Source organism: Cibotium barometz, chromosome 30 (assembly GCF_041138505.1).
Source record: "Cibotium barometz isolate CiBa-2024 chromosome 30, ASM4113850v1, whole genome shotgun sequence".
Classification (NCBI taxonomy): Eukaryota; Viridiplantae; Streptophyta; class Polypodiopsida; order Cyatheales; family Cibotiaceae; genus Cibotium; species Cibotium barometz.
Window position 1 is genome coordinate 20,424,480 of NC_141075.1, and position 11,362 is coordinate 20,435,841.

The following is an 11,362-nucleotide window of genomic DNA, read 5'->3' on the forward strand; positions in this document are numbered from 1 at the left end:
GGTCTCTTTGAAGTTTGGAGTACCACATTCTATACAAGGGGGGAAGAATGTTAACACTTGCCTTCCCCTCAAATAAATTTAAGTGCTAACTTTTTTTTTATTTCTAGGACGGCGGTCGGTATGAATCCTTCCCTTTGGTTTTGTAGGTTGAACGATGGCATGTGGTCTACTACTGCAACAAACTTCAAGTCCTTCACACTAATGTTGATAGGAGGAACTAAAAGGGCTGCATGGGAGGGGATTGTTGGTGCATCGTAGTGCCAACAGAAGCTCACATTTTTTTACCAACTAGCTTAAGCCACCTCCAATGTTCTACATTGAAAATCATGCGCTATTATTGCTTGATTTGTAAAAGAATGATTGTATATTCTAATGCTTTGACCATAAACGTGTCACCGAAGCATGTTTCTCAAAAAGTAATTTGTATTTTATTATAGTTCAAATTCTTGTATGTAAGTGGATGGTCTAGGATCCTAGGGTTGTTCTAACACACACGCACATACACACAAGCTCGTAGTAGGGTGAGGAGGCTGCCTCTTTTCTCAATTGTGCAAGCAAAATGTTCAGGCACATGACAAGAGTGTGAGAGGGACAAGTGATTTTGTTAGCACAAGACCAAAGGGAGCATAGCTTCTCAAACCTTAGTTGAAGACTTTGCCCTAAGGTTCATTATGTAATGCCTACTTGAGAGAGCATTAATTATTAGTAGTTACTAGGTCTAATTCTTTTTTTTGAACAATAATTATATATAGATTTATATTAAGATTGCGTACGCATTAACATATTTAGGTTGCGTATGCATTAATTAATTAATCGAGCTTTAACGGGCTCGATTAATTAATTAATGTTTTAAAGTTTACAACCGTGGTTTAAATTTTTTATTAAAAAAAAGGACCCATCTGAAATATCTCTCTCTCTCTCTTGGGGTCGTCTTCGCAACTTCGAAATTTTTATTTAAAAAAACCCGCATCCTCTCTCTCTCTCTCTCGACGTGGGGGGCTTTATCCTAGCTTGAATACCAGGCGCACCTTCCTTTTATAGCCTTTAGAGTCGGTGCTCTGAACACTCCAGAGATACTCCATTTAAAAAAAATAAAAATAATTAACCCTTAAGTATAATATCTAAGGTTCCCTCTTTCATTTCTATTCTCATTTCTATTCAGCTTACTCCTAAGATTTCACTATTACAACTAATCAATTAATGTGCAAACAAAATTTTGGCCCCATATATTAACAAAAGCTGCCATTTACAACAAGTCCTTTTCAACTACACACATCCCAACAAAATTCTTACTGGATTAGTGCGATTATTTATTAATAATTTATTACAAAATCGATATCTGTAGTTTTTGGGCCGAGTTTAGGGTTTCCGCCATTGGCAGGCTAAATCTTGGGTGTCCGCCATCGCCAGACCTGCAGCAAGTTTTTGATCGGCGGCGTGTAAACGTGCGTCTTGGCCACGGACTAGGGTTTCCTCTCTTTTCATGCTACAGATCAGCGCGGTGAAAACGCCTCGGAAATCTACGTCTGCGACTCTCGACGGACTAGGGTTTCCGCCATAGCCATACCTGATCAGGCGTTTTATGCGACGTCTCGTCTAAAATGCGAGGGTATTGCCTGCGGCTCTTTACCTACTTCTACATACACAGGCTAAATTAGGGATTCAAACCTACCGCAAGAATTTTCTGCCGTGTTCAATGTCGTGGAAACGAGCGGCGTCTTTGTGTACGACACTCGAGCAATGGCCACGTGCAGGGTGAAATCAGGGTTTCTGCCATAGCGAGAGCTGGAGGGAGCGTTTTTCCCGCAGGTTGCACTAGGTCGGCGGAGAAGGCGAGGATGGGTTCTCAGTCTCTACTGGACCGTTCTCCTCTGTTTGCAGGGAATGGCAGTGGGGGCTCGACAAGAGCCATGGAAGCTCGCGCGGAAGGCACTGGAGATGGAGTAGGGGGGCCTAGGGTTTACGCAGGCGGGGGTACGGGCGGTAAGCTTCGCTCTTCTCGCCGAGGCTCCAGCAAGAAGACAACTCCGTACGATCGCCCTTCTTCGGATCGTCATACCATCGCTGGAGGCGCCTCTGCTTCTGCTGTTGCGTCATCTTCTTCATCGTCCATCGCGTCTCGGCTTGTGGACTCCGCTTCTCGCCTGATCTCTTCCTCGGCCTCTTACTTCCTCTCTTCGTTCTTCGGCCGGAAGACACTAGCAATCACCGACGGCAACCTTCGTCCTGGTGAGAAAGAAACTTTCAAATAAACCTGCCTATGCGACCAGCATTCTCTTCCAAACTTATTTTTCTTCAAGTTTGTTTATAAACTCCAATTCTCACGCTGTTCTGTAGTCTTTTCATGTTAATCAAGTGCTCTTAATTGAACTCTGCAGGATGTCTTGTTGATATGTTGTTGTCTTCTTGCCAGAGGAAGGGGTTATTGCAGAGGAGCAGGATGAAAAGGATGAGGTAGAATCTCCTGTCAAGCAAGATATTCAACAAGGTGCCCATCGAGATGTAGGTTTTTTTCACGATGTTACCACCTGAAACCTATATTGCAGGATTTGATCCCTTGTTAAGTTCTAAAACCTTTTTTTATCGGTTTTTTACACATCTCCTCACAATTTTAGTAATGGGTGGAGGGCAATTCGGCCCATTACAGAATCCTGGGAGCTGATGTCTGTTGGTTTTGCAGGAGAAAGATGATACAGTTTTTGATCAAGGACGAGCACTGGTTGCATCTCATGCCGGAGTAGAGAAGAAAGGGTTGGATTTAGCACAAGTAGAAGAAATGTTGAAACAGAAGACTTGGTCCAGGTGATTGTCCCTTTGAATGCTCGAGTGCAATCATTTGCTAATAACATGTTGGCTTAACATGGTAAAATGTGCCCATGGGTGTATTGCCTGGCGGTGAAGCTCCCATGGCAAGGATGTAGGGTTTGATACTGGCTGGATGCTCTACTAAATTAAATATTTATCCCACGAAAAAGAGTAATGGTGCATCATATGTCAAGTCTTCTCATAGTCAAATGGTTTTAAGCTAATACACTATCCTACCATCCTGTCATGGGATTTCTCTTTTCAGGGAGCAAGTAAACCGATTGACAGATCTTCTACAAACCCGCATGAGTGAAACCACCACCTTAACTGCCCATGCAGTGGAAACAGCTGGCCGAGCATTTGAAACATCTCCCCGTGCTGTTAAAATAACTACCCATGGAATGGAAGACAATACCGCAACTCCAATTTCAGAAGCTCAACGGTGGCGCGAGGAACTCAAGAAAGCCCGGAGTGACTGTACACCCGTTGAGGTTGCCAGAGCTTATATGGGTGAGCAGACATTTATGCCATCAGGATTGACACTATCCTTTCGAGGTACAGCTCATCCCATTGATAGAGTTGCTGAACTTCAGCCATCTCCTAGATTGGGGCTTTTAGAGGATGGGTATCGAGCATTCCCTGTTCTTAGGTCACGGACTCGCAGTCCAACAGTCCGAGTGCCCAAGAGAAGCTCTCTTCTTGATGAAGACTGGATGTCAGTGGGGCCTGTGAGGAGGACAAGGCAGAAGACCTTTCAGATGGTGAACTCAAGCCCGTATGTAAGGGGAATGTCCACCGGGGAAAGTGTGTCGCTTCGAACATATGCATCACCGCCCATACAATCTAGTCAAACAGCTCGAAAAATTTTACACACACTGGAGCAGTTGACACCTTCCCCTAAGGGAAAGTCATTGGATGAAGAGTTCAAAGTTGGCATGGAAAGTACACCCAGGACACTGACCCCGGATATTTACAATATCCCAGCAAGGAAGGGCACGAAGATTACAGAGTTTCCTAGATTTTCAAATTTGAGGGAACCAGGCCTATCTAATGGCAAGCTTGATTTTGGAAGCATGGTAAAGTCACCAGCGATCTTACCTACATTTATCTTTGGGACTGTTAAGGTGAGTTTGCTTATTTTTGAAGAGCCCTAAAGTGGTCAAGTCTGATCAATTATCTGAAATTGTGGTTTGTTTTGTTTTTTATGCTTATTTATTTTTTAGGAATTGACTTCAGAGGAGAAAAGTCAGGTGAATTTGAGGCTACCATCTTCAAGTGAAGCAAGCTTCCCTAGTTTACTTTCAGGACCTTCTTCTAAGTTCTCTGTGGTTCCCATTGCTACAAGTCTGCAATGTACTACTGCAGCCAATGCCTCTGGTACATTTCTGTCACATTCTAGTGTAACGACTGTAACTTCATCTGGTTCACCTGCAGCGGTGTCACTGCCCATAGTGGGTTCCCACAATCAAACTGTCTCATCAGCAGCTACAGTGGCATCTATCCAGCCAGAAAGTAAGCGCCTTTCCTCCTGGAGTTGTGATATGAACTTTTCCTTCCCATCAGCTACTGCTGAAAACCAGTGGCCTCTGAGTAGTGCTCCACCTGGGGGGTCTTTGGCAGTGTCTGCATGGTCGACACGTGTGTCAACACCAGCAACAGTTACATTACCAGCTGTATGTACGACACCAGCTACACATGCATTGTCCACTGCTGCTTCTCCAACACTGATATGTCCTGCAAGAGAAGAACATTATGAAGGTGAGAAGGGAGTTACTGTTGATGAGGAGCCAGATAAATTCTCAAACTCGAGAGGGTCGAACCCTTTTCAGTTTGGATCCCCATCATCTGGGTCCACTTTCTCATTCAATTTGGGTAACAATTCTTCTCCATTTTCCGCTACAGGGGCCCAGCCGGCTACAGGACAAGTCTTCCCATTTGGAGCTCAGTCTGTAAAACCAGCTTCTGCATCTTCTTTCTCAATTGGTGTATGCTCAGGACCTTTTACTGGGCTGGGGTCATCACCTGCCTCGGTGTTAGCCCCATCTAGTATTGCTGTCACGATAGCTGCTGCATCTTCAACACCCCCTACTGTTCTATTGGGGGCTCAGCCAAATCCCCTTCCATCATTTAAGCTGTCATCTGCAGGTCAGTTACCCAGTGCATCACAGATCATGAAGCCAACAGTGATTCCCTCTCTGACTATAGAAGCTTCAAGTGCTCCTTTCACCTTTTTACCATCATCTGCACCTGTATTGTGCTCAACACCTACGTTTCCCTTTGGTGGCAGCAGTGCTAGCGCACCTCTTGCATCCAGCTCTTCTAGTGCAGGGCAGTTTTCTAATGCTCATACTACTGCTTCAGATGCTAGTCTATCTTTTCTGTCTGGAGCTTCAAACTCAGCTCCTGTGTTCTCATTCACATCACCATCCGGAGGGCCTAAACTGCCAACTTTTGGGTCCAACAACGCCTCATTCCCAGCTCCAACATTTACTTTTGGATCAGGAGCATCGCCTCTCTCATCGTCAACAGCTGCATTGACCTTTGGTGGCCGCCAGACAGGTAGCTCATCATCACCTGGGCAGTTGTTTGGGTCTGTGGCAGGGTCAGCATCAGGTCTTTTTTCTGCTGTAGGGGTTTCAAGTTCACTTCTGCAACCTGGGCTTGAGTTTCCTGCAGGGTTTACTTCTGGTGCAAGTGGTTTAGAGAAAAGTGGAAGGAAAATTTTCAAGGCAAAGAGGAGAAAGTAACATGAACCGGAGCAGGATAATCTATTTTTTTTCAGTTTTGTAGTATTCCTACTCAATCCTATGCAGAACGCTATCATTTAGGATGCTTCGTCTGGAGTTTTAACATTTGAATCTGTGTATCAGCAAAATTTTCCAGCTTCTTGATGGTTCAAGAGCTCCCCAATGTGAAATGTTTTCGACCTTGTACTATACCAGTTGGTTGATTTTAGCCAGACTTATCAAGACATGGTGAAAAGGTGAGTTACTCCCCTGGCTTTCTAAAGCAGGGTGTGCATGCAGACTGAGCTAGCTCTCAAGATTATGAGGCTATCTGTCAATCCAAAGAGAACCTTTGTTCCATCAAAACTTGAAAAACCCATGCTTCATAAGGTGAACTCATTCAATGTGGGAATTTCAAACATTGGACCCATGCTTCTCAAGAAGCAATGTTTATGAATTTTATTCAATGTGGGAGCTTCAAAGCTTGAAAGATGCAGTGTTTGCCTTGCAATCAATCTGCTGCTTTAAAGTTATCTGAAGAACCATTAAATCTTTTCACTTTTCCGAAGGCTCTCCCGTTTCAAGAAATGAAGTGGTGCTTGGAGAGGATGGTTGAGATTAAAGAGGTGGACATATAAGATATATGCCTTTGCTATTTGCATGGAAAACTGGTCAAGCACTTCACGGTTATTCACATCTGCTGTTCATAGTTACTGTGGTTGATAGTTTGATCAGAGATGTTGTAAGCCAATGTTGATATTATGTGCACTCTTACTATAAGCTGAGCATACTTGCAATGTTTTGTTTATTTGTGTGGCTTTTATTTTAACATTGAAGCTTAACTTCTTGTCAATATATGTAAAACATGTTTCAATCTTATTCGGGCATAGTCTTGCACTGCAGACAAAATATTGAAAGGGGTATATTGCACAATGCTTAGTTCTGTTATGATTAAGTTTGTTGCTGTGGCACATGTACAGAGATAGGTATTGTTTTTTTATTCAGCATTAGTGTCTGATATATCCAATAATCATAGCCATTCATTATAAGTGTCGTGCCTTTTTCAACTTGCCTTGAGCACCCTCTCAAGTCGTGAAGCCTCCTTTCTATATGTCAGCTTCACTTCTTCATAGCTCTTCTCATGCATTCTGTTCATCATGAAATGGTCTCTGAGGTTGTGGATTTTGATTTATCATTGGAGAAGTTGAAAGATTTTTTTTTTTAATAGAAGCCTTTCAGTCACTCTTGGTGCTGTCTTGTCTTTGATGGACTTGCTGTTTGCGGTAGCCTGTCAGTTACTCTGATGGACTTGTCTCAAAAGGTAAATGTGTTATTGTAAGTGCTTCTATTCTATCCAAACACCTGCTGATGAATGAGATCTAAGAGAAAAAGGGTGATGGGCAGGTAATGACTAGCCCTTTGCAAGGCGCTCAAGCATGTTACCAATATGCATGAAGGGTTGACTATAGCTCTTCTTCTGAAATCCAGTACAGAACATTTGCACTGAGGAAGGTTGAGCTTGCCTATCAAGGAAAGAAGCCACCATTAGAGAATGCTACCTTGCCATCGCGCTCCCCTGAGGTTAGGTCTACATCCCCCTCCTGTAAACGAAAGGGCTTACACTAGGGTAAGAGTGCTGGTCATGGGGGGTTTTGTTTGTGGTATTTTTTTTTTTTTTTTTTGGGGAGGGGGGCATAAACATGATTGCGTAAGATGTTGGGGGGCATGAACAAGATGTTGTTAAATGCGTGCTAAGGCCAGATAAGTAATGTGAACAATGCCAATTAATCATTATCAAAAGAAGAAAACATAACACAAAAAAAACAAACAAACCACAATGTCATAGCATTGACGTCCAAAATGTCAAATATATATCAATTAGCAATCAAGAAAGGAAGAGGGATCTAAGCTAACTTGCAAGAAAGGAAGAGGGATCTGAGCTAACTTGAGAAAGGCTTCTGATAATTGCAAGCAAAGATGGCCTTACAACAAAGTTAGGTTCATGAACTCACAGATTCGAGGGCCCAGACGAGTCATGCCACCTTCTCCACAATGTCAAAGCCAGACGAAACCCTAATTCGAAAGGGGAAAAATTCAGAGCCCACATGCTTAGTGAAGAAGGTGGTCAAGGACCAAACATTGTCTGAACCCTCTCTCTAGAGGATGACTTAGGTGAGGTATCAGGAGTTGGGTGTTGAGAGAATTAGGCCCATTACACATCACCATATCCCTGCCTGCCCATGCTGATGTGGTGGGGGTATCCACCGCCCATAATTCATGGACAGGCAATCTCCCCCGCCCAATCCCCCTCCCATACATGGGCGGTGGGGTATATGTAACGGGCCTTAGGCGTAATGCACAATAACGTGAAGAAGCAGATGTGCACAATAACGTGAAGAAGAAGCTGTGAATAGCATTCTAAAAGATATATGCATGGATTTCGCTTTCTAAAAGTAACCCTATATTGGTGACCACACATAGTTGTCTACGACATAGTTTCAATTCTCAGAGTTATGAGCTCCACACACACACACACACACACACTCTCTCTCTCTCTCTCTCTCTCTCTCTCTCTCTCTCTCTCTCTCTTGTCTTTCACTATATCTCAGTCTCTCTTTTTCCCCATAAAACACAACACAAAAACATGTATGTGTCAACATCTTCACAAAAATAATGATAAAGAGCATCTTCAAACCAAGCCCATGACGTGATCTTTGCCTTACAAACAAAAGAGCTAAGTAATCAATGTTCTAATTTATGAAAGGATCAATCTAATTGCCAGTAGCATAATGTAGTTTACACTTTTGAGAGATGGGCAATACATACATCGAAGCAAAACAAAAATAAAAATAAAAATCAATAGTCCAAAAAATGAAAGAGGTAATAGTCAACGTTGTAAGTGATAAAAGTATTAATCTAATTGCAAGAAGCATAATCTAGTTTGCGCTTCCGAGTGCACTCAACTAAGGGCAATGCATTATGTCAACAACATAAGATGGTGATGCATCTCCATTACATTCGTAGACGTCTTTTTCTTTCTTAAAAATTTCTTTTGTGGACCTACACACAAACACATAAGTATTAATAAAAAGATATAATAGAAACATTAAGGAACATACATTTTGATTAACCTTACCACAAACATAAGATGGTGATGCATCTCCATCACATTCGTAGACATCTTTTTCTTTCTTAAAAATTTCTTTTGTGGACCTACACAACACAAACACATAAGTATTAATAAAAAGATATAACAAAAACATTAAGGAACATACATGATGATTAACCTTACCACAAACAAAAGAAGATTTTGTTGAAGGTGCAGCATGTAAAACACATAGCAAAACCCAAAGCTCGTGTATGGGCTATGTTAGATCCAATTATATGGAATTGAGAACCCCTCAAAAGAGGTGACACAGATCTCATGGTCACCAACAATCCCAAAAACAAACTCCTTTTTAAATAAGTAGACACCATACTCAACCTCAGGAGAATCAAACCCATACAACTGAATGGCCTTGTCAATGACTTTTACCATAAAGGTATCAACCAATCGTAAAATCCTAAAATAAATTAGAAAACATTGAATTTGTACCACAAAATTTATAAGCATTCATATAAACACATGATTTATGTATAGTTTGCCTACCCATCTTGATGGACGTCAGTCTGATGCCATCGATATTTGTGTGAGGTAAGTTATATAAAATGCATGTTTCAAAAGAAATTTTAGCTTTGAATAAATAGAAAATGCATGTTTCAAAAGCAATTTTAACTTTTGATAAATAGAAAATGTAAATACAAAAATATTATCTTGGAACATTACGCTCCTGTGTATCCAATGTGAATATAATATCAAGCATGATTCTTTTTAAATTGAAACAACAAATTAGTAAACACCAACACAAAAGAAATAGACCCACAACCACACACATCCATCAATACAAACAGCCAAATAACACAAATAATGCATATGGCTTAGGTGGCACACTAATAGTTGATTTGGATGCATCAAATGATGTGGAGGCGGATGGGGAGTGATGACTCGACAGTCGGGCAACTCAGCTAGCACTATGAGGCTCAAGATTGGTTAAAGGCAAGGGCCTAACATTGGTTACAGGCATTCCACAAAGATATATATATATATATATATATATATATATATATATATATATATAGAGAGAGAGAGAGAGAGAGAGAGAGAGAGAGAGAGAGAGAGAGAGAGAGAGAGAGAGAGAGAGAGAGAGAGAGAGAGAGTGTGTCCTCTCCATACTTGTCAGGAATAATTTCTTTGTACACTTGCCCTGATGTGCTTTGGTCACTTGTAACATAGAGTCATTTCCAAGAGGTTACCCTCCATTAGATGACTCTTCCATGTCTGCGAGTCCACCTTTAGCATCCTTTCGTAAAAATATACTTGTTATCAACTTGACCTCCCTCATGAAAGGTCTACTAAATGACATCATACAAATCTAGTTGGTGCAAGAAATTCATCACCCCAAACGTGTGATGATATTGAAATGAAAATATTTTCAATTTGATTCAGTGAGAGTTGTCATTGTTGTGCTTTTGGCTATAGTAAAGGGTTGGTCTTTACATAATATAAATGTAAAGAATGCCTTCTTACATGGTGATTTACATGAAGAAGTATACATGATGCAACCACTGGGTTATGAGAGTGATGCACACCTAGATTTTGTGTGTAAGTTATGCAAAGCCTTGTACAGCTTGAAGGAGGCACCCACAGAATGGTCAAACAAGATTGGGGAGTACCTTGTTACCATTGGACTTTAGATATGTAGATTTTTTACTGTTTATGTTCCTATGGCAGCTCTAGCACATTAGAGCCTGACAGTTGGCACTCGCCTAGCCACCATAAGAGGTAGGCTAGAAGTCTATTTGAGGTGTGGCCATCCCTAGGAGTTCCAACATCATTGTCTTTGGGATTTCCCAAAGGTGGATTCTTTGCGTCTTCACTATGGACCGAGTCCCCTCCTGCATAGTTACATGGGGCATAGTTTCGTGGGTCCCTCACTCATAATTACATGGGGCGGCATAGTTTCTTGGGCCATTCAGGCCAAGGTCATTATGTCATCCGAGGAGGAGTGTGGGGGACTAGCCCTTCAGCTCTCTCACCTTTGTATTTCTACAGTGCTAGTCATAGCTCCAACTCCATCCTAGTCACTGGACTCTAGGTTCTAGCTAGAGATAGGAGATTTATAGCAATATTGCTGCTATATAATGCATCTAGAGAGCTCAATGGAGCGACACCATCAAGGGCACCCTCGCCTCACTAACAAAGTTCATCCAGAGCATCTAGCTCGATATCACTCTAACCCTCCATGGATAGTGGGGGAAGCTTCAAGGTGGCTTTGACTGCATGCAAAAGTTTTGAGAGGCGTTACGAAGGATTTGGCATCATGTTCCCTTTCTCACTAATAGTGTTGGTGAGCCCACTTAGCACTATAGAGCACCTGTGTTGGTGAGCCCACTTAGCACTATAGAGCACTTGTGTGGTTGCTTCCCCCTCCCCCCATTGTATGAGATAGCCCTTTTCTCCTAGAGTGGCCAGCTAGATGAGAAGAGCATCCTCCCCCCTTTTGAGTGGAGCCGAGCTTGTACTTAGGGGGCATGGCTATTTTTCTTATAGAAGGATTAGAATTTATGTCATCATTCTCACAGCCATGCTCCAATTGACTGATTGAAATCTGGATGAATGTAGGAGCTTTACTATCCTCTCTCAAATGTGGTGAGGTTCTCACTTCCTAGTCCTAGTCCTTTTGTGGAAGTATTCTTGTTCTCCTATTGTTGGTGTGCAATTATGGCTTTAA

At 42.0% G+C, this 11,362-nt stretch overlaps 1 protein-coding gene across 2 annotated transcripts; it reads left to right on the forward strand.

The window, feature by feature from the left end:
* Positions 1-1,256: 1,256 nt before the first annotated feature.
* On the forward strand, positions 1,257-6,410 carry LOC147621255 (uncharacterized). 2 transcript variants are annotated; one of them, XM_086823963.1, is made up of 5 exons: positions 1,257-2,229; positions 2,414-2,502; positions 2,681-2,802; positions 3,071-3,929; positions 4,029-6,410. In XM_086823963.1, exons 1-5 carry the CDS (start codon positions 1,839-1,841, stop codon positions 5,550-5,552), a joined length of 2,985 nt encoding a protein of 994 aa, XP_086680089.1. In that variant the 5' UTR covers positions 1,257-1,838; the 3' UTR covers positions 5,553-6,410. The 2 variants fall into 2 exon arrangements, with proteins under 2 accessions (XP_086680089.1, XP_086680090.1); XM_086823964.1 differs by having other exon boundaries at positions 3,071-3,881.
* Positions 6,411-11,362: the final 4,952 nt, after the last annotated feature.

Bases quoted from the DNA above. Each gene is read 5' to 3' on its own strand.
- LOC147621255 (XM_086823963.1), top strand. From the start codon at position 1,839: ATGGGTTCTCAGTCTCTACTGGACCGTTCTCCTCTGTTTGCAGGGAAT. The intron at 2,230-2,413 runs GTGAGAAAGAAA...TCTTCTTGCCAG, and splicing joins CGACGGCAACCTTCGTCCTG to AGGAAGGGGTTATTGCAGAG. The intron at 2,503-2,680 runs GTAGGTTTTTTT...TTGGTTTTGCAG, and splicing joins AACAAGGTGCCCATCGAGAT to GAGAAAGATGATACAGTTTT.